At 35.7% G+C, this 23,239-nt stretch overlaps 1 protein-coding gene across 10 annotated transcripts in view; it reads right to left on the bottom strand.

Moving 5' to 3' along the window:
• The window catches only part of BIRC6 (baculoviral IAP repeat containing 6), a 186,114-nt gene that overhangs the window by 95,128 nt on the left and 67,747 nt on the right, over window positions 1–23,239 (bottom strand). For 7 of the 10 annotated variants that reach the window (XR_012652512.1, XM_075043122.1, XM_075043120.1 and 4 more), the window contains exons 30-45: window positions 22,981–23,200; window positions 21,907–22,040; window positions 19,205–19,342; window positions 18,305–18,447; window positions 17,584–17,715; window positions 15,150–15,365; window positions 14,585–14,768; window positions 14,044–14,199; window positions 13,563–13,696; window positions 11,743–11,896; window positions 10,862–10,978; window positions 9,719–9,873; window positions 8,373–8,499; window positions 7,432–7,542; window positions 2,313–2,446; window positions 1,133–1,260 (exon numbers count right to left, since the gene is read on the bottom strand). Coding sequence is in view for 9 of the 10 variants with exons in the window: in XM_075043122.1 (XP_074899223.1) it covers window positions 1,133–1,260; window positions 2,313–2,446; window positions 7,432–7,542; window positions 8,373–8,499; window positions 9,719–9,873; window positions 10,862–10,978; window positions 11,743–11,896; window positions 13,563–13,696; window positions 14,044–14,199; window positions 14,585–14,768; window positions 15,150–15,365; window positions 17,584–17,715; window positions 18,305–18,447; window positions 19,205–19,342; window positions 21,907–22,040; window positions 22,981–23,200 (2,383 nt within the window). In the remaining variant the exon portion in view is untranslated. The remainder of the gene's footprint in view (window positions 1–1,132; window positions 1,261–2,312; window positions 2,447–7,431; window positions 7,543–8,372; window positions 8,500–9,718; window positions 9,874–10,861; window positions 10,979–11,742; window positions 11,897–13,562; window positions 13,697–14,043; window positions 14,200–14,584; window positions 14,769–15,149; window positions 15,366–17,583; window positions 17,716–18,304; window positions 18,448–19,204; window positions 19,343–21,906; window positions 22,041–22,980; window positions 23,201–23,239) is intronic. The other 3 variants (XM_075043117.1, XM_075043124.1, XM_075043121.1) reach the window with 2 other exon arrangements.

The raw sequence follows: 23,239 nt of genomic DNA, 5'->3' as shown, positions 1-23,239 counted from the left end.
ACATTTCAGGCTCTCCTTTGGTTTGTCTCAAAATATCTAACACATTTCAAAAAATAAGCTAATGAGACCACTGCAAGGATATTTCAAATAAATTACGGCATGCTGACACGCATTCCAAAATTCACTGTGAATTACTAAATTTACCGTATTATGACATTTCTTGCATAGTGATTGATCACCAATGTAGCCTGGTAAACACCTCCCATGCAATTTAAGTCACTAAGGTAAAATCTCTTAGAGAAGGCCAAAACTGTTTTCTGTAAGATTAAAGAACAGATAACACAGAAGTGCCACCTACTGGGAAGCCAGAAACTGAGGAAGCTCATCCCTAATTATACGAAGCCTTTATATGGGGGATGAGCAGAACATCAATACCAGAAATAAATGATAATTCCTAATGAACTTCAGACCAAAAAATTGCCACATTTCCGGTGTACTGCTGTATACACAACGGTCTTGTGCCCATCGACCTGGCCTTGAAGAAGCAGAGCTGTAAGAGACAAGCCATAAGCTCTTTCTCTCCTCCAGCCAGCGGCACTTCTCTACACTAGTGAGGAGACAAGACGTCAATAGGCCCCAGAAGGAGAGTGGGGCAGAGGAGATTTTCCACTGTTGGGTGAGGAGAAGAGAAAAAAAAGACAAAGCAATAAACATGCATATTGCATAAATAGGATTATGCAATCTCATATTTCATCCTACCATATTATAAAAGCCATCCATATTATTTTCACAATCTATGAATAATTTCTAGAATCTTTGATTAATTCAGGTCTCAGAATACTTTTTTCTCTTTTTAATAGGTAAGCTCATCAATAATGCCCTTATTTTAGGGATTACTTTAACAAGGCCTATATCTTAGCTCTAGATAAAATCAGTCCAAACAAATGTCTAGTGCCTCTATTCACTGTCCTTCACACACGGAGGGCTGTGGGTGGATTCCAGTTGCACTATTCCATGTGCCAGAAGCAGCCCAGATCCTGCTGGTAGTGCTGCAGCAACACCTAAGATCTCCATCCATATATAACTTGACAGTGTGACAAGGCAGGACGCACACATCTTAGCTGCGATTCACACTCACACAGATTTTAAAGACAAAGAGGGCATGAAAGAAAAAAAAATAGTTAAGATTTACCTTTCTGTTGAAAGTATATGTATTAATTTCAACAAAAATTCACTGAACATCTGAGGACAAGTTGAAGAAAGGTGCACTTGTAAGCGAGTAAGAAATTCTTGCATAGCTTGCGTAGCTGTTGGCCCAACCTAGAGGGGAAGGCATTTTAATAAGTATTATATAGACCTGAGATGTCTTCAAATACATTAAGCAGTATCTAACATGAACATTTTCTAAGAACAGAAAAGTATTATTTAGCTTAGCTTGCCTGCTAAAAAATTTTACTGGGTTTTCACAGGACAACTACTCTGTATCAATTTATATGATGTGTTTTTCTACTACTAACCATGAGTAAAAAGCAAATAATTCAGTTCTTTGCTTAAAACTCATTTTGCAGCTTGAGACTTTATCTTTTCAGCAATGCAAACTACGCTTCACGCAGAATATATTTCTGTGCTAATCTGAATTTTTTTTTCCCCACAAACCACACATTTACATATAAGTGCTTTAAATTAACAGCACTGCACAATGTTTAATTTCTGGAAAAGACTATGTGTTTTCTGGAAAATTTTCTGGAAAATACTGGAAATACCAGGTGTTTGCTGTCTCCTAAACTAAGTGTTTCTGAGACTCCTGTCAAATGTTACATACAATTAAGTTAACAGGCTTTTTTTATCACTATTCACACATATTTCAAAAGACTGCAAAAAGCAAAAAAACATTAGTTGAAATTAGGAAAAACAGTAGACACCACATGAATTCAGAAACAGGCAGAAAATAAAAGCATAATCTTAAGTTCTGGAATTATTAGATATTTAAACTTAATCTGCATTGGCATTTTTATCCCAACACAACAAGATTTCAGGAAACTAACTGAACTCTATTACTTTTTTCATGCATGTAACTAAGGAATCCTAACTTGGAACACATTCACTGACATATCGCATGGCATTCTCTCCCTGTGGCAAGTCTCCAGATAGTTGTAAAAACACATGATCACTACTCAGAGTGTATCACCAACATGAACTTCCCTACGGTTGCCCATCAGAACCAACTAAGACCATAATCAAAAAAAAGAAACAAGTCAAGGATATAATACATTATGAATAACACATATTCATGTCAAGTGTACTGAAATCCTCTTACGAAGATTTTTATTATTATTATTATTATTGTTATTATTATTTTAATTGCTAGTTACCTGTGGACTGTGTTGATTTGTTCCATGAGGATTAGTACCGGAAAGAAATTTCACTAACACATGAATGAGGTTTGGATCTGACACCAACAATTGGGCAGTACTTTCCTGAGCTCCAATGGCACTGCTTGGACCAGCTTAAAAATAAAGACATAAAAATTAAAACTGTAATCTTAACCATTAAGTATAAGTCAAACATTTATACTGCATATCCCTTATACTTATTTCATGATGTGTAAATATTCTCAGCAAAATCAGCTACTGAAAGCTGCTTACTCAGGACTACAATTTTGAGTGTAGTTTTCCATTAAGTACAGATATAAACCCCCAAAACTGTTCCATCAGTGTTCCAAGCTTGCTAAGGCAGTGTTCCTGAAAGTAGAGCTCATAGCTCTTACATGTATACTTAGACCTGTTATATTACTGCCTTTTGGGGTTTTTTTTTTTTGAAAAAAGTTCCCCTTATAAACTATTTTGAAATTTAAGACAAATCATTATCACTAAAACTACATTCAACTGCAGCTGACATAATTAATCAAAATGAGAAGTGAATCTGAATTTGGTTATTCTGTTTTTCATAGTTTTCTGTAACTTTTCTTTGTTTCAATGTAACTGCATCATTCAAATTTTGTGTATGACTTCAGTTTTGAGCTAGATGTAACTTGAGTTTGTCCAAAAGTACCAAGTATCCAAATTAATTTTAAAATAAGTGTACAAAGTGCACAAAATGTTTATATTCTTATTTGAAAAGGGGACATACTTTTGTGCTTTCCTGCATTTCTGAATGATACCTTCACAGACAGAAGGTATTTAATTTTCTTCAGAGACCTTGAATCACCTATGAAGTCTATAATGATCACTGTGACAAGCAAACTGCTATTCAATGTTCTTTTTTAAAAAACAAAATGAAACAAACAAAAACCAAACCAAACCAACCTCTCCATTGAAACTACAGCTTTTAGAATATGTATGCTTGCATTCTTCTGAACAGGGCACATTTGGAGTGCAGCTTCAAGTCATTTAATTTGTTCATTTGGTGTTTCTTTGAAGGCAATATCATTTAAAAACCTCCAGCTTTTTCCTGCTTTGTTCACCTTCACTTGTTAGGTCTGTACTGTAACTACTTAATTAAATCTGGCTATTTGTGAAGACTTTACATCTTAATACAAGCAGATGTTACGTTAGAACTTCCACAGAATTGACTGTTCCAACCCATCTCCTCTTGACAAGCAGCAGCCAAGTCCAAATGCTAACCCTCAACTCATCTCCTTCCAGGATTAGAAGGCTCCACAGTTTTTCTACTGTTTCATGAAAGGGTTGATGCCATAACTGAATAAATACATCTTCAGGACTTCCTATGTTATTTTTATATTTTCTATTTAACAGCTGAAAATATCACTACAATATAACAACCCACTTTTTTTCTACATTATATTCATAGTCTGACATGTTTTGTTTGACATTCTAACTCAGATTTCAGGATGCATCTACATTATCTGCTCTGTCACGAAGTGTTTGTGCTCAAAACACTGCTCTCAAACAGTATTTCTGGTGACAATAACAGATAAGCAAAAGGGCATGTGAGGAGAGCACAAACAGTTCTTGCTAAAGGAACTGATGAGTAAATGCACTATGAGAACAATTTGACAAATGACAGCTGTTTAGAGCAACTGTAGCTCTGAGAAATTTTTCTTTGCCAGGTGTTGTTGTAGATTTGCTTCTACCTACCTTCCTTTACATGGCATTAAGTGTTTCTAGATGTCACCCGTCAAATACTGATTGTAAACACCATCCTTGCAAAATTTGTCCCTGCATCTTGTAACCAATTAAGGGCATTGTTCTCAAAACAAATGGCAGGGGTATTGGGTTTATCCCTGAAAAATATCTTGCACTCCTCAGATAAGAGCTTCTGAAGCACAGAAGTTACACAGCCTGAGCTCTCATTATGAAGACATTTATCAGCACATAATGGCATAATGAAATAAGATTTTCTGATCATGAACTGACCTGCCCTAGACAGTGGTTGCTGATAAAGTCCCAACATAGGACAGTTCCCCAAAAGAATCTGCCCTATACTCAGGTGGGGAAAAAAAAACCTACTAAAAAAACAACTAAAAAGCTTTGATTACTACTGGAGAGATCTGAGGTTTTGGAAAAATAACTAACAAGCAGCTTTGAAAATAACATCAGGATGAGATCTCTAGAACCACCTCATTTCTCAAGACAAGATCTTCTAATTCATTGATCTCCTGAAGAAATGGTGACCAAAATTGTAATCTTCAGAGTACAATAGTTCAGAAGTGGGTTCAAAGAGACTACTTGTAAAATGCAAATAAGGCAGGACCCTTATCTAGAATGGATGGAAAAGTATGAAAAAGCACTGCCCTTCCTCCCTGCCCCCCCCCCCTTTTTTTCCCTTTCCTTTCTTCTTTTTAAGAGAAAGACTGGAGAAAACAAAATGGCCAAACGTGAACATATGTATTAAATGGCAATAATGAATTTCAACTAAATAATGCAAACTTAAGAAGGAGGTTCTCTGAGAAGGCTTTGAGATCCAATGGTTTAGAAAAATAGCACTAGTGGGATTTTCTCGGTGCTAAAATGCCCACCTGCAAAAAGAGTTTAGTGAATCATCTATGAGTGGCTACACCTCTAAGTTGTTTTTCAGTTTCTGAAACAGCAAATATGATTATCTAATGAGAATTATGTCAAGAAGAGGTGCCTTCTTGCTTATTTAAAAGGCTTATTGCATCTGAAGAGGTTTATTACACCTGAAATAATTTGAATAAATATTTTTGGTGGTGGTGGTGTTTTTTTCATCAGTGAAGTTATTCTGCAAATGAACACATTTGGGGGCTTGTTGCATTTTGTGTATTAAAAGAGGAAAGAACCTCATTTTATAACCACACATATCTAGGAAGACTAACCTAAATTATTCCCAATGAACTGTAATTGACATCTTAGTGGTTTAAAAAAAACCAAAACCACCAAAACCAACAAAAAACCCTAACCATAACCTGTCAATACAGTGAAGATATGTGAACAATTTGTACTTAATAACTTAAAATGTTACAGAATTAAAGCGGATACAAGAGAAACTTGACTCCAAAAGAAAGCTGACATGTCAATTATATTTCACCAGTCTCAGGAAAAACTTGTCTTTAAATTGTTCACTCTCTAGTGTATATGTCAAAAAAACCAAACCAAACCAAAACCCTATCTTTCCTGGAAAGCATGATCTTGAAAATTTTAAGTTGATGAGAACTCCTGTGAGACACTGCCTGCAATGGCTTAAGATACTGTTATTAGTCCCAGTTCTGAACTAAAGCACATGGAAACCAAAATCATCGATTGGAGAAGTGCTCTGATGGATAACACCTTCAATTGTCAAGAAGTGATCAGAGATTATTTCAACTCTTAAATGTGACAACTCAGTGTCATTGAGACAGAATATTATCTTGAATTATTAGCTGCTGAGGTATCCTGGCACAGAAGTTATCTGATGGGCACTTAAACCTACTTAGCTCCAGGTTCTATCAGTGAGTATGGGAAAAGGGGCAGTTAAGGGATATACATCTGTATTAATCCACACACATGTATACAAGGAGACACACCTTCAACCCTTTTCTTTACCTTCCAGCAAGCTTTTATCTCCAACCCTTTCCAACTCAACTCCAACCTTAGGCTCACAATCCTATATACAAAAAAATCCACAACCACATTTCATATGCTTATGTGAGCCTCCAATCAGCCACAGTGGTTGCTTCTGAGCAGCTTTTCATTCACATCATTACTTACTGATCTCATGCAATTGCCTAAGAAACTCCGCAAACATGTGGCTGCTTGTCTGTCAGTATCAAAGCACAAACACTCAGCCTCGTGCCACTTGGAAGAGATTCACATATGGTCTCAGTAGTACACACAGCGTAATTTTTTGAAATTTCTAGTCCACAGTTAAAAATTGGAGTGCTGAAAATACACATGGGTGTTAAATGCAGGCACTGATATCCTACAAATCAGGCCACATTCTATTCTCAAACATCAAGAATAAGACAGAGGTCTCAGTTTGTGAATATCGATTAAGTCTCTTGATTAAATTATTCACAGTTCTACCTAATAGCAAAAATTTCAGCAGATTTTTGTGAGACTGATCTCTAAATAACATCAAAGAAAAGGGACAGAAAGTGAAAACCTGAAGAAAAAAGTGCATCCCAAAGATAATGATTTGAAATGGCATCTATGAAAAAAAGATTCATAAGCATCTTTGAGGAAAACTGTGGAGAATAGCTGTATCATCACAGGATGGCAAATTGCTTCATAGAAGTGTGATCTTCAGGTGGCTCTGGGTTTCTTTTTTCTGTAATTACTGTCTTTAGTCATATGCTTGGAGTGAAAACAGAATTTAAAAGAGCTCTGACTTGGTCTAACATGTAGGTTTTAAAAGATTCTAGTCTCCAAGTTCTTACTGTTTGATGTCTTCTTTAGCCTTGAGGATATGGCCACCAAAGCATTCCTCAGGACAGCTGCCCTATGATAGCAAGCCATTTAGAAGCCTCATTTCTTCATTTAAAAAATTACATCCTTTAATTTCTACCAGTCTTGTGGCAAAATCTCATTCTCAATGTGAGATTATTTCTCCTGTGATATGGAGCAATATACACAATGTGAGATAACCTGGTGTGCATAGGGAAATGAAGATTCAGCTTCTGAGGGCTTATTTTCAGATAGCTTAACATAAGCAATGACTAGTGCCGGCATATTTACAAAAATATTCCTACTGCATCAGAAAAACATGAATCTCTCTCATAGCACCTTAATTCTTCCTCTCTGCTACCTCTTCCCATAGTACAAAGCTAATTCCCAAGAATCATTAGCTAATCCTAAAAATCATTTTTAGAAGACATCATCAACCTACTTATAATGACATTTTCTTTTACCACTAGGGTTTCAGTTTCCCATGGTACAAGCAATTCAAGGAGCCCACTCTTGAAAAGCCTGAAGCTATGGGAGAACCAACAAAAGTACTTATATGACAAAAGGAAAGTTCTGGTATTTGGATGGGAATCAACATTCATTTGCACGTCACTAAAACAGGCAACATAAAAAAAAACCCCAAACTTACCATTAAGCTGCATATTTGTCATGAGAGTTAGGCTATGAAGCACAAGGCACCATGTCCGGAGTAAGGTATTGGGATACCATGCCAGAACTGACAAGAAGCTAGTTACTGAAGCTGTCAAGAAAAATATGTTTTTCCAAGCTTTAATCTTCAGGCCATTACTATAAATTTCTTGGGTTTACTGTAATGTGCTACATTTATTATTGTTATTAATATTACTGTTTGTGGTATTTACTTTGTTTTGACAACTATTGTTCCAGGAAATTAAGAAAAGAATCCTCACCAACACTTCACAGGAACTGGCCCACAGAACTTTCTACAGTGCCCAGATCCCAACATCTCAGAGAAAACGATGCAAAGAAACTGGTTTCAAAATGTTCTCATGGAAGCCAGCATAACGGGTTCATTATAGCAGGCATTAATGTTTTGGACTATCACCACAAGATTTTCTAAACTATACAGTATAACATATTATAGAAAAAAAAAAATCAACGTCTTTGTACTAGATTAGTAGTCTGATGACAAAAGGTAATAGGGCTTCCCCCTCCGCCAACCCCTTTGATAATAAAAAGATCATAGGATGGTATACAAGGAGAAGAAATTTGTCAGGGAAGTGCACACAAATGCACAGTTCACCTTAGACCAAGTAGTGTATTTTAAAAAGTCCTCTTGGCATTAACGATGAGTTAAGAACCACAAATTTAACAATTTTATTTCTGAGGAAATCATCTCTCAGTTACATACTAGTTACACATTTTTCGTATTAAGAAGATAATGAGCCCAAGAGCTCTTGAATAAGAACACAGAAAATATCCCAACATTGATCTTATCAAGAATACTTATTGTAATACTTTTTGCTTATTAGCAAAAATTAAGTACTTAAAAAAAATATCTTATCTTACACTTCCTGAAAATTAAATTTCCCCGCATTTAATGTAGTTTACCTTGGTTCAAGGAAATGACAGGAATTCGGTTAGCATTATAAAGGAAAATATCAGCACCACTATCTTTACTTCCAGAGGAGCTGGAATTCAGGCTTAATGTGAGCCATAACTGTAAAAGGGATTCAAGCTGAAAAAAAGGGAGAGAAGAACACTATCAGACCAAACTCAAGTGTTGTTCTAGAACTCCAGAGCATAAAAGGTTATTTGCTTTGATTTTAAAAGCCTTATCTACATTCTCAGCTGTTACTGTTTCACTGATACACACACAGGCATTCTCTCTCTCTCCCCCCCCCCCCCCCCCTTTACTGGATTTGAAGATTCTGATAAACATAAAATTCAAGGCAAATTCAGCATAACTAGCAAATGCTTCTGCTATGTTTTTGTAATTGATTCTTCTAAATACAGTTAAGTTTCTCTGAAGAAGTTTCTTCAAACTTATGTTAAAAGAAAGCAGCTTTACACACTGCTCAGAAACGTCTGTATCATAACCTTACACCTGTAACACTGGTTTGCATGTAAGCTTTTGGAATGTCTCAATATAGTCAAATGATGTTTACCCATCAACCAAGATTTTTGAAAAGGCCAATTTAATTACTGGGAAACTTCCTTTACTATCAGAGACACTGATGCTTATTCTGAATAACTCCCTTGAGGAAAATAACTATTTAGATATTCCGGGGAAGCATCAAGGTTCTTTAGACCACAAACTGTATTTTGGATGAGATATTTAAAGAACAATTGAGGGATGGAGTCAGCCACCCAGTTAAAATATAAACAGGCAGGCAGGCACCTAATCACTCATATATAGCATGCATGGTGTTCCTTTGTATGTATCAAGAAAAGCATTGCTAAACCAATGACTTTTCAAAAAGAACACTTTTAATTTTAACATTTACGATCATTGGATAATTCAGGTTGGAAGGGAACTCTGGAGGTTATCCAATCCAATCTTCTGCTCAAAGAAGGACCAAAGACGACATCAGAATGGGTTGCTCGGGGGTTTATCCAGCTGGCTTTTGAAGATCTCCACAGATGGAGACTTCACACTTAGTGACACTCTTCACTAATAAGCTGACAATTATCTTTCCGTGAATCTACAAACTTGTTTTTAAATATGAAAACGTATACCCACTTTTTCACTGTAACAAGAAATGTCGTTTTTGATAAAAGCCTTCAGCAGCTTGTCAATTACATTATTGGTACTGTTGTCCATGACAGTTTCATAAGCAATAAAGCACATAACATAACAGGTTACTTGCATCCTAAGTAGTAAGAAGTATAGGAAAACAACTTTCAAATTTAGAGAGAAATGCTATCAAAACATTTCAAAGTTCATAATTCTATACCTGAACATGGTGGACTTGTAGCATGGAAAAGAGTTTGTTGAAGCATGCACTCAGCATAGGTATAGATGACAACTGTACAATTAACTGGGCATTTTGGTTAGCAGTATGTAATCCTCTCAGCAATGAATCATCTGTTCCGCTAGGAGACTGGGTTACTAAAAAACAAAAAGTATCATCCCTCCATGAATTATTTTGTGAAAGTTGCTAAAAGAAATCTCATATTTATTTCCTTGCATTCTATACTTAAGGGAAATACACTTGTTTTATAATTTACAGGAACATCTTCAATGTAGTGTTCAACTGAGTTGAACTACTGACTACCATACTGTGAAAGGCATACTTCAGTATCAGACATCTCCACCTTCACAAAACTGTTTGGAAAGTGAGCCCACACAAATACATTTTCACAGTTCTTGCTAAACACGTATTATAGGAGTGTCCTGATAACACAATGGTAAGACAAACATTTGGAACATCTCTTTCATGCATTATGGTAAAACTATTGTAGTCAATAATAAAATTCCAGAGATTAAAGGCTGAGGATGTCACTAAACCTACTCCATCATCATTCAACTAATGACTGCATGCACATGAAGGTACCCAGAGAGCTACAAAGCAGCACATCTTCACAAAATGGGCAGTGCAACTGGCTGAAAATACATTCAGAAGTAAATTGGCATCATGAGTGTTTTTATAACATAAAGCTTATTGAACAGCTGCATTCAAAATTTTATTCAAATATTTTCACTTTCATGACTGAACAGGTGAAACTGTCAAGTGCAAAGCAGCTTTCAAACAGCTGAAATTTCACAATGAATGCAAGAATGAAGCTTCACAAAACCAGGAAACTTAACATTCACTTGCACCTCGATTGGAAAATGAAAATAATTCCTCCATTGTAGTATAATGCACTGTAAAAGAAATCCTGTATATCTGACTAGTTTCCCAAAATATCTTAAATATATGTATACACATAATTCAAAAATCTGAATAAAGAAATATCTCTAAAGCTTGGCCTAACAAGAAAATTCAAGCAAAATATAACTTTTTCTAAGCTGCTAAATGACTGCAGAAAAAATTAGTACAAATTTCAAAGCATCATGGTCATTATGTGAAGAGAATGATTTGACAACAGGTAGTTACATGTAGGAGATGTGTTTGTTAATGCTTGTAGAATGGAATCAGCCTCCAGGGTGGACATCATTTTCAGCATCAGCTCAGCCTGCTGTTCAAGTCCAACTTCTAGACGTGCATCTAAAGCTACACAAGGCAACAAACAGGGTAAAACTGAATTGTATCAGTCATATATAATTAGTTACTCTAACTTCCTGTGAAAGCAATATAGATATACAGTACGCATTAAACTGAAAAAAAAATCTCAGTATCACTAACAGAAAGATTCATTTTTATATATGACAGAAGCAGAATATAGAAACTTATACTCTGAACTGAATATAAGGTTGTTATAGACGTGAAATATATAATTAATAAAATACTAAATTTCTGTGAAACAAACACATATTTCTTTTTAGTATCACACATGACTAATTCTGCATATGTTTAAGCTTGTTTTTCCTAAGGTAATAGCTCTCAAACAAGAACCAAAAAACTGTATTTCCCCAGTGTGGCAGGGGAAAGATCTATCACCCCAGTTCAGTAGTTATTCCTCCAAACTCAAGAAGTGTGCCACCTCATTCCTTACGGTAGATCCAACTATCCAATATATCAGCCAACTAGAAAAGAGCTTCCAAAATTTCCTGAGAAAACAGGAATAATTTAAAACTGCCTGTAAGTGTGTGCTCAAAAATATTAGAAAATAAGATTTTCTGCTGTTAGGCTGTTTTAAATATAAACTTCACATAATATTCTCTCAGTTACCACAAAAAAACCCCATGGCATATAGAAAATTTAATTATTTCCACTTAATACATGTAGAGATTGTTAACATAATTTGATATGCAAAAGTGTCAAATACAGTATCACAGAAAAGAGAGCCTGAACAGAACTTTCAGTTCATTGCTTACCTTGAGAGACTGATACGCTCACGGTTTGTGATCCATTTTTCTCTGTAGTTACCGGTGGTTTCGCAACTGGAATTCCAACACCTCCGATGTAAGGATTGTAATTGTAGGTACCATAATCAGCACCCCAGTAATCATACCAGGTGCTGCTTATAGGCTTAAAAAACAAACAAAACAACAAGAAAAAAATAAACAGCAACTCTTTAGACTGCCCAAGTACAAAAATAAAATTTGTAATGACTAACAACAAACACTGAAGTTTCAAGAGATTAAAACCAGAAGATTGGATCCAATAGCTTTAGAAAATTTTGTTTCAATTTTTATTGCCGTGTAAGCTACTGAATCCTTAGTGATTGTCAAAATCCAGCAATGTAGTTAGCTGTCTCAAAGATTCAAGAAGCCAATTTGAAAATGTTATCATCAGTTTTTATTCACACATTTGTACTATACTGTAAATTTTGAAGTGGAGTATCACACAGATATTTTGAGAAGTTATTTATCAAGACAGAATACTATATTATTAACTGTACTATGAAAGTACCTTGAAGCCTCAGCGAGGCTCAGGGATTATTTGTACTGGGCTCTGCAAAAGAAAGAGTTGAATAATCTCTACTGAAGTGTAATAATTTAAGACACTAAGAAAGCATATGAATCACAAGGAAAAAAATAGTAACGTAAGACTGTATGAAGGCAATTTGTGTATGCCTGTATTTTTAATGGCAAGATCCAGTATCAACTGTCATTTTACAGATACAGAAGCAAATCTTAAGAAGGATTAAGAATGAAGAAGTGTTTTTCTGGCTGTTTTTTAGAGGACATCCAATCAGTCAATAAGATCATGAAGATACCTGCGGATGAAGTGGACTAAGGCATACTGCCACATGAAATGATAGCAGAATAAAGGAGGAGGGAAACATCAGTAAAACAAAAATTAAGCAATAAGTGGAATTTTTGGTAGGGTAAGACTTAGAGAAAAAAAATCTTTACATGATAGGTAATGGGTGGAAGGACATATCAGGGAATATAGAAAAAAAAAAAGAAAATTTAGTGTTGTCTGAGCAAGTGGTGAGAAAGATAATTGAGGTTAATTCAAATGAGGCTGAAGGTTTGAGTCAATAGTGAGAGGAGCAGGAAAACTCCAAATGAGAGCATCATCCTTATGGACAGAGAAAAGAGACTCAACATTTTATTACAAACAGTTTTGTTTCTTTAAAACCAAAATATTTTTGGTTTTTTAATATACCTTGACAATATACTATTACATCTAAATGTAATTTTACCACCTCTGATATGTTTAGCTTCCATTTTAAGTATGAAAGCATTTAATAATTTTCTTGTTCCACAGTGAAATAATTTTTGAAGTTAGTTGCTTGTCTTCATAGTCTGAAGCTGGTCTGAGCACTAGCTACTGCTGCCTTGGGTTTTTTTGAACACAATACTATCAGTATTAACCCTTAAGATCAATCACAGAAGCAAATGGCATGCTATTCTTAATAAAAAAGGACAAGACTTGATCTTATTTTTCTTTTATATTATGCTTTTGTTGTCTTTAACATGCTACAGTATGAGTAAACTCAGAACCTCTTGTTTATACAGATTATCTTAATACAAAAGCAAAATATTTTGTGGTCAACTGAGATATGAATACATCTGAGATGTGAACACAATCTTTACATTCTTTCCCGTCATTCTACATTAAACCTTTATAAAAGGCTAAAAGCAGGTCTTAAGACATCAAATACCACTAACGAAGAATTGTAAGAGAGAAAGGATTTTATTATTCCACATGTAAATGTTATCCTGAAAACTCAGGTGTGTCATACCTTGAAGACTTTGGCTGCAAGGGGATCTTTCTCCAAATCAATATCCAAAGGATCAATATCAACTTCCATCAGGTCTTGCAGTAATTCAAGGTCAATGTCCTTATCTTTTTCCAAAGACGACAAAGGTGGAGCACCTTTGAATGATTAAAAGAATATTAATACTACTAAGTACAAACCATAAAACATGGATATATCATCCAATTCATGGATGATTTTAAGACTTTTAATATTACAGCTCTTAGTGCAAAAAGATAATGAATGCAATCAAGTTGCCTTTTTTAAATAATCGGAAAAATAACCATTTCGTACTGATCAGATGTAAAATAAGTTGAAGAATTGCTCATATTCTGCCTGTATTTTCAGAAACTAATTATCCTATCACCAAAACTCCTTTACTGATAGTTTGATAGATGAGTAATAGCAAAGGTTTTTTTACTTTTTTGAGTACACATATATACATCAAGATTATGGAATAATTTACCTGTGATGTCATGTGTCAAAGGCTCATCTATTGTTTCCACTAATTGAACTGTGGACTGCTGGAAAGAGTCATCAGAATCCCCAGCTGAAGCTCCAGCATCTTCTCCCAAAGAACTTTCTTCCATAGCTTCAGCTGCTATAGGTGCCAACAACTCTCCTACGTATTAGATTAAGCAGACAACTGAATTTCAAGCTTTATTCCACTTACAAATTAACATCCCAGTGTCTAGGCCAACTGTCTGTTCTTCACCTAACTCTAAATTCTCTAAGGGCTGCTTCTTCAAGGGGAGAAGTTCTGAATAATTTTCAAATAATCAGGGTCATATAAATATTAACTCTTCAATGCCCAAGTCACTAATTCAGGATTGACTGTAATTGCAACTTCAAATTACATTTTTTACACACTAATGTCACGATCTTAAAATAGTGTCAGCAGGTTCTAACATAATAATTAAAAAAAAATAAAAAAAATTGCTAAAACATTCAAGATAGAAAGTTTCAAGTGTAAAGTACATTCTGAAAAATATGAACTTAAAACAAACCTGCTAGAATATCCTGCAGCATACAAGTCAGAGAATACTGAGCCCATGCTCCGCCCCAAGAGATGTCTCCTCTGTTAAAATCAGTTCCAACAAGAAGCAGCAATAATCTTTCCAACTGTGTCTCATTTACAATCTCACATAAATGAATTGTTGGTCTTGTAGCATTTGCAATTCTAGCAAGAACCTAAAAAAAAAAGAAAATAGAAATATATGCCTATTCATATTTAACACTATGAAAATATGTAATAGCTTTCATTTCTATGATTATTAGATTTTGCTTACTAGTAAACTAGGTATTTTTACAAGCTTAAATTTATGATTTTGCAAGTGTAATTGCATGAAAGTATTTTTTTGAAGTTACTTTTTCTGTGCAATTTTGAAGCCATCATATTGTAAGTTACACAAAAGGTGACAGATCAGAAAAACTACCTCACCACAAATTACTAGAAATTTTAATGCTGCAGCTAATTTTTACCATCGAGCCAGCAAAAAAAGGCAGTAACAGAAAGCTAATTTAGTGTGGTCTCCATTGCAGCTACAGAGTGATGTTCCATATTCTGTTTACCTTACAAACAAAGAGAAGTAAGTCTGCATGACAAGTAAAGTCCATGGACAAGAGAAAGAGCGCCAGTTTCTGCACTACAGAAATACAACGTTCATGTGCCAGTGTAAATGGAAGTGGTTCAATTTCTGGAGTTTCCTTTGTTGTTGATACTTCTGTATCTAAAGTAGAACGAGGCCATTCTGCAGTTCGACGTAAGCGTATTAAGTCCTTGAAGTGCTGCAGAAATTAAATTTGAAACAACAGTTAAATTTTAAAACAAACCTCTAAATTTTTCCCAGTAAAAATCTGAGGCAGCAATAACAGTAACTGTAAAACTTAAAAAAAAAAAAAGAGGAAAAGGGAGGAAGGAAAAGGGAGGAAGGAAAAGGGAGGAAGGAAAAGGGAGGAAGGAAAAGGGAGGAAGGAAAAGGGAGGAAGGAAAAGGGAGGAAGGAAAAGGGAGGAAGGAAAAGGGAGGAAGGAAAAGGGAGGAAGGAAAAGGGAGGAAGGAAAAGGGAGGAAGGAAAAGGGAGGAAGGAAAAGGGAGGAAGGAAAAGGGAGGAAGGAAAAGGGAGGAAGGAAAAGGGAGGAAGGAAAAGGGAGGAAAAAAGGGTCTAAGAATGCATGAGAATCTGGAATGGAATGAAGGCTTTATTGGCAGAAATTTGTTTTGACAGCATTTTATCTCAGGTGACACTCATAACCAAATTATCCAGTTCCACACAAGTGTCAATTAAGCCTTTATGTTTGCCATAAAACTTATTGAGAATATGTGTTTTAGAAGTTTATTTCATATTTCCACACCTGCATATAAAGCTACAGCTACCTTGAAGCAAACTGTATACAAGAGCTAATATGGAAATTTACCTTTGCAAGAACGCTGACTTCTAAGTTCTTCACATTAGATAAATCATCAGTAATTTCTAACTTTCTTAATACTTCCAGTGTACAAAGTGTCCATTAACCACCATAAATTGAACTAGCCTGATACTTGATCAGAGGTCTAAACTACAACCTTTTTGACAGAGGGTCTACAAATTCAATGGAGGAAAAAAAGTGCTTTTATTAATCCTCCCATCCACCACGGCACACATTTACCAGCTCAGTTCATTTATCAGCTACACAAGCAGTCTAAAATTAGGTAACACAAAAGCCTCTTATAATCTCACTGAAGTAGCAGCTACTCAAGTAGACCAAAGAAAGAACTATTTACTAACACAAAGGTTTCAGCTTTCTCCTAAATGCAATAAATGTTTTAAGTTACTCACAGCTTGTCATAACTAAAAGTGATTAGCAGGTGAAGTAGTAAAAACTACATGAAATGCAACTATCAAGTGCACAGTAATACCATAACTAAATGTTAAGATACTGCAAGGGGGAAAGTCTTTAGTTCAACATGCTTTTTTGATGCAACATGGCTGCTATAAAGCAAAACTTAAATAGCTGGATAGCATATTTCAGCCAGTGACTCCTTTAAAGATGTCTCAAGGGGCCTACCAGTGGAGTAGCCCCCTTGCTATAACCTGCAGGAATAAAGCAGAAGATAGTGCAGGAAAGAACAGCTCATGACAAGCAGAGTTAGTGAAAACTTAGGGCTTTATTTTTATGCTGGTGTTTAAATTTTGGTGTGGGGTTTGGGTTGTTTTTTTTTTTTTGGTTGGTTGTTTTTTTGTTTTGTTTTGGTATTTTTTCTCATAATTACTGGAAGTTGTTTGTTGTAAGATTTCCCTTTACATTGCCTGTAAGGTCTTCCCACAGGCCTACTTTCAGTCATCCTAACAGACAGTAGTACTTCTGGAACTAGAGAGTAAATATTTAAAGAGATACCCAAGTTTGGTAGCTAGAAAAATTTACACTTTTTTTTGTGTTCTCTGCAAAGTCCATGTTGCCATCTCCAGAAATCCCTAAATTTCAGCACCTCATCCATAATCAAAATAATTAACTACCACATCCACTCTCAGTATCTGGGGCTTACTGCAAGATGCCTCAACTTACATAAGAAGTACTTTTAAGAAGCTTCTGAGAAAGCTCAGAAAACATTCTCAGAAGTTGTATTTATTAGTTTGAGACAGCCATTGGCATGATTATTTTCTGATTACTCAACCAGGAGAGCATCCAGAAGAGTATCATGCATAAAAGTTAGCCATATAAAACATTACATTTCTACTGGTATATGTTATCCAAAGTTTAAAGATATGACTGGCATTCCCAAAGCTACAAGATTATTAGTGATTTTGGCCATGACTACCTAAAAAACCCTGCAGAAGTATAAACTATTTTTCACAGTGCAAGAGATTTCCAGATGGCTGCTGTTTTCGGCATCAGAATATGCTTGATAGCAGCCACGATGAAACAACTTTTTATAATAAGGTGAACGTAGGACGAAAATGACTTTGCAGGAACAGGTCTTTCCACGCAAAGGACAAGAAGTCAGTCACAGTTTCAGAGCATCATACCTTTGAAGTAGCCTGCTTTAGTTTTGCCTGTTCTACTAAAAGTTTGTATGATGATCCTTTGTTGCTTTGTATTTTCTCTTTTTCCATCTGTTCCACCAAAGCCTTCTGTTTTGCTTTTAATAAGTTAAGTTGCTAAAAGAAAATGTTAATAGGAAAAAATGAAAATTTAAGCAGTAAGATGTTAAAAGGATCTGTATGTTCATGTGATAGTAATCTTCAGTTCAAATTGTAACTTGAGCTTTTAAAATACAGTTTATATACAATTTTAACTAAGACACCATAAGGGGCTACTAGCAGACCCAGAACAGATGAAGTTTAAGAAGAAACAGTATTTTTAAAGGAGCTCAAGACATATGTGCTCAGGGTCATAAAACCTGCATGGTTGCATTTAGAAATGAAAAGTTTGTTTCTTAAGAATTACCAACTTTTAAATCACAGCTTAGATGCTTGCACTCAGGTGTACCCAGATTTCTCTAGAAAGTAAATTATATTTATTATCCAATATGGGCCACAGAGTGCAATAGTACATTCCAACATCTGTTCTTCCAGCGGATCCCATGCCCCATGGTTTGAGACGAATGTCGAAGAAGTTAGGCAGCCTTTAGCTACAGAACCAGACCTATGCAAAAGCAAGGCTGAATGAGTCCCAAGGCCAAAGTTGTCCTTCCAACAAATGAGATATACTATAAACAAGACATACTTGTGTGAAAATAGCCACTACCGTTTTGGAAGTCACCTGTTTATGATGCACAAGCTGTTTTCTGATCTTTCGGGAATACAGTCTATCTAGGCTACTGTTGCCTTTAGTTGATCTGCTCAGACTCTGAGTGTGAAGGCTATTATTTATAAAACTCCACTGGTTTCCTAATGGAAACAGAAAAAAAAAGGAGATATTAATCCATCTTATTAAACCTCACTTAACTCCAGAGAAAAGCATTTACATTGCAGCAATGGTTAGCATCTCCATACACTAAATACTAAACAAACAAGCAAAATCTCTCTTAGTGTTATGCAGCTATCACCACTGATAGTACTATTTCTGTGTAATTTTAAAATGCAGCAGTACCATCTTGTTTTCATTATTTTTAAAACATATAAGGAGATAAAGCAAGACTGTCCTAACTAAAAATACCTGAACAGCTTCCATAACACAAAAGCTTTAGAGTTTTCACTTTTAGAAAAGATGTTCAAAGAAAACCATAGCTAATCCACTTAAACAATAAAAAAATAAACAGACAAAAAATGCATTTAAAAATACTGGATAAAAATACCATGGCAAATACCAAAGCAGTTACAAAGTCATACTGTTGCCCTTTCTCACAACACAAAACTGTTTCAACATGGTGTACTCTCAATTGCCAGGTCCCAGAGTCACAGAATAATATACAGACATTTTACAAACTAAAATCAATCCTGTAATTTTCACTTTAAAAAAATGAAAGAGATCATATTTCTAAGGAGAAGGGGATGTAAAGAAGCAGGCAACAATGCAAATAAAAAGATCACAACATCTGTTTTTAAAATCTTATTTTTCAAGTGAATTGAAAATACATTTTAAGTATTTGAACAGCTCCCAAACCAATACCCACAGAAGCAAGTTTTGATAATAAGTGTTACAAACCTGTCAAAAATCGTTCCCTCTCTTTTCCACTCAGAGGTTTCTTGGCCGTAGCTGCTTCATCTTCAACAGTAGCTACGTAATCCAGTAGTCTGGACACCAGCATTACAACCCAGCTGATCATGGGAATGTCTAAAACTCCTTCAAAACAAATAGATTTGAGAGCATTAGTAAAGTTTTGAAGCCATAACAATCAGTTTTAAAGAAAACATAAAAACCATTAGGTAGCACACATTTCACTAGGTCACAAAGATTCTGCTCTTTTTTAAAAAAATGAGAATAAGAGTCCGAGCACTCATAAATGAGGGAAGACATCAAACATTCAGTATAGAGTTCAGGTCCAAGAAAAAATGTCACAGTTCTCTTAGTCTGATGAAGTCAGAAGTCAAAAGCTTCACCTCTACCATTGAAGCTAAAAATTAAGCAGCATTTAAAAAAAAAAAAAGTCAAAAATTCTATGTCTAAATTTCCTAAATACCAAATGCAGAATGACAGCTGCTTGCATTAAAGCACATAAATTAGAAGTCTCAAATTCCATAGTGTGAAATTCCTCCATCAACCAGGGCTCCAACAAGACAGTTATAACCATGCATCCGAATACCTTCAATTTTTACTCCTTATTTAGTGTATTTTCACAGAGCCATTTGAATAAGATGCAGGAAAGCCAAGACTGAGCTCAGACTAGATGAACCATGCTGGTGGCACTAATGACTGGCTACTGCTTATTTCAGTCTTACACATTAAATGCAGTATTTTTGTATAGGCAGAAGGGAAAAAACCACACATCTTGCACATCATGCAAGAAAAATCTTTCTGTGCATGAGCAAATCTAAATTAACAGTTCTAAAGTGAACTCATGAGTGCTCAATAAAGACCAGAAACCTACAATTAATGACCACTTAATTACAGTCATTATGCAAATGGCATACTTTTACATAATATCAATAGAACAAAATCATTAGTACTACAGGTTACACATACATTTTCATATCTGCACACTGTGCTAAGCCACATTTAACTACACTACACTTTTCATGCACTGACCTCAAAAAAGCTTTCATTAACTCAAACTATATTAATTCCCGATCAAACAAGAAAACTAAGGGACAGAAACCACTTGTGCAAAATCACAAGTAGCTGCTGGCAGCCCAAGCAATAGGATGCAGGCCCTGACTATTAACTCCAGCTTCCTGTCCACACTGGCAGAAAGCAGCCCACCCCAAGCAGGCAGAGGAACAGGAGGCCTCCCCATAACAGGACCTGAACATGAACCGCAGACTAAATTGGAAGAATAGAAATGAGTAGCACTGGTGACCTTTACACACCTTTTTGGCTGGCACACTAAAAAGAAAGGAGCCTGCTGCAGAGTGAAGTATATACCTTTTCATACTTCTGTTTAAACAAGTGCATTTCTTTTCCTTTCATCTCCTAAAAAACAATCAAAGTTTTCAGCTTCTCTCCCTCCCTCCAAGTGTCTTTTGATTATTCCTTTTTTTCCTCCCTCTGCCTCAAAGTTTACAACTTCTCTCTACCCACAACACTCACCTCTCACTTTGATTGTCCTTTGTTTTCTGACTTTTTCCCCAGTAAGTTTTCAACCCTTTGACCCTTAGTTATGTGTGATAGTTCTCAAATAGGAATTTCTTCTGCCGTACTTGATGCTTCCACCACACGTAATAATGCCCTAGTACTCACCTGTACTGTCCAGGAGGAAGGAAGCTGGAAGACCAGCAAATAAAGCTCTGAAGTATCAGTTACTTCTGCTTCCTAAAGTCCTCCGTGAGGACAACTAGTAAGGCAAGAGCTATGAAAGGAATTGGCAGCTGTGGGGAGAGTGCAAACAGAGGTAGAGGAGATGTAAGCTTGGGTTTGCCTCAAACTAGTTAGAGACTACAGCAGGATATGGCCAAGATAAAGTACACAGCAGACCAATGGGAAGCAACAGGACAGCTTCTGACACCAGCTGTAGACTTGTTTCCATCAGGAAACAAGGTAAAAAGTAAGGACAGATTCTCAGCTGGCATTTACCAACTTCACAACACTAAGAATTTTAAACAGCATATCTTCTACAATGCTCTGCTACACGTACATAACAAATGAAGTAGCCTAGAGCTTGATGTGTTCAAAAGCAAGCATTTTCTTCAACCTTAGGGTAGTTAAGAAAACACTCAAAGAAAATCAAGTTTGGAGAATATAATTTCAGTAATTTTTTTAGGGTAAAAAAAAGTAAATTCCTTGTGATTACAAAAAAACCCCAGGTAGTTTGCAGAAACCTTGCAGATACACCTAACAAACTTGTTTTCCTAACTGTGTTTCACCTCAAAAGCTTGAAACTTAGAAAGAATCTCACGAGCAAAAAGGGGCACTTCTTTCCAAAATGTTAAATTCCAAAGTCATTCACTAGAGCCACTAGAGCTGTCTACACATTGCATGTCCCCCCCACTTTGTTAAAACTTTAAAGCTTCCTAGCTGAATTAAAAGCAACCAAATAGATTTTGCACAGGTTTAAACAGGGGGCTGGGGGAAGGAATTTCTTTTAGCACCTAAAGAACAAGAAGTTTCAGCACATTTTAAGACAACTGTGTTTTGGAAATATAGTAAACAAGCAATTTCTTCCTTTAATACACCAAAAATTGTGAGCTAGTCTCTCAATTTTCTAGCTTATAATGAATATGAAAATATAGTTTCTCAAATTAGAGGGCTACCTTCAGTTCTTCTGTGCACAGGTAAATGAGGTTGCAGTGGTGACAGCAGGTTATCCAGGAGATTAAGTAAACTTTCTAAAACACCACTGTTGCTAAGCGATCTTTGGCCAATGCAAGAAAGCAACATGAAGACCCTAAAAATAAAATTTACATATTTAAGATTTTATTTCTTTTTCAGATCCGGTAATATTCTGAAACACCCCTTATAGAACAATATTCCCCTAGGCTTCCATCTGAGACACAAGCAGATCGCTACAGAAAGCAGTACTGTGGCCCAGCAAGTGAACTGGATTTCATGTTCTATTGCTGTAAGGATAATGCAGTATTTAAGGGTGGACACTTTCTCTTTCATGCTCAAGAGGTCAGCAGAGCACTCTACTTCGTACATCTGAAACAAGACCTCATCCATTTTATTTCCTATTACCTACAATATACTGAATAACAGGCACAGAGAATTAAATCCATGTATTCTTATATCCTTGAATTAATTCATTTTAAAAAATCATAAAATGTAAATGTTGCTGTCCAAAGAAGGCAGAAAGCCACAGAACAGCAAATATGTTTGATTAAAATAAAATGCTAATGTTTAGAATATCAAAGACCTCTATCAGTAATGTGAAATAATCAACACACCTAACATTCAATGCTCAACTCTATGCTTGCTTGCTCTTATCTCAGAGAAATCTTTTGTATTAAATGCTAATACTGTGCCTTCCAGCCTCAATCTTAATTCCAAATGTATTAGAAAAGCAGCTCTATGATGAGGGTGTATTTAAGCCTGTTAAAGGAAAAGGCAATTTTTGACACTGGGGAACAATCCTGCTAGGTATGTGAAGATCTCCAAGTAAAGAAAACCAGCAACTTATTGTGGTGTAAGCACCAAATAGGTGCAATAAATAACTGCAATCAGACATTTACCATTTACAGTGCTTTTTTAGAACTGTTTCTTAAATCAATGGAACAGATGGATAAGTATCCTTCAGTCACATTTTGTCAATTCCACTGTTAAGTTATGAACAATGGAATTACTTAAGCGATTCACATGTAATGTATCAATATAGACTTACACCTTACCTGTCTTGCGGGAATATGAGAAGCTGCTCTGAATTGTATAATTCCTGCAGTACATTTGAGAGAAACTGACCCCACCATCTTTCTCCTCCACAGAGCTGAACAAGCAGAAGGCCAGTATGCAATCTTATCTTTGGGGTTCCACTGATACATAGGTGTTTAAATAATTCTTCACAAGCTTGAGCATGAAAAGTACTTTGCAGAACCACAGGAACAGAGTGCCCTTTTAAGAAAGGAGAACAAGCAACTATGTTTAAGGAGA

This window comes from Buteo buteo, chromosome 12, assembly GCF_964188355.1.
Source record: "Buteo buteo chromosome 12, bButBut1.hap1.1, whole genome shotgun sequence".
Lineage (NCBI taxonomy): Eukaryota > Metazoa > Chordata > Aves > Accipitriformes > Accipitridae > Buteo > Buteo buteo.
Note: the sequence above shows the minus strand (reverse complement) of the source record. Positions and strands in the feature narration are given on the sequence as shown.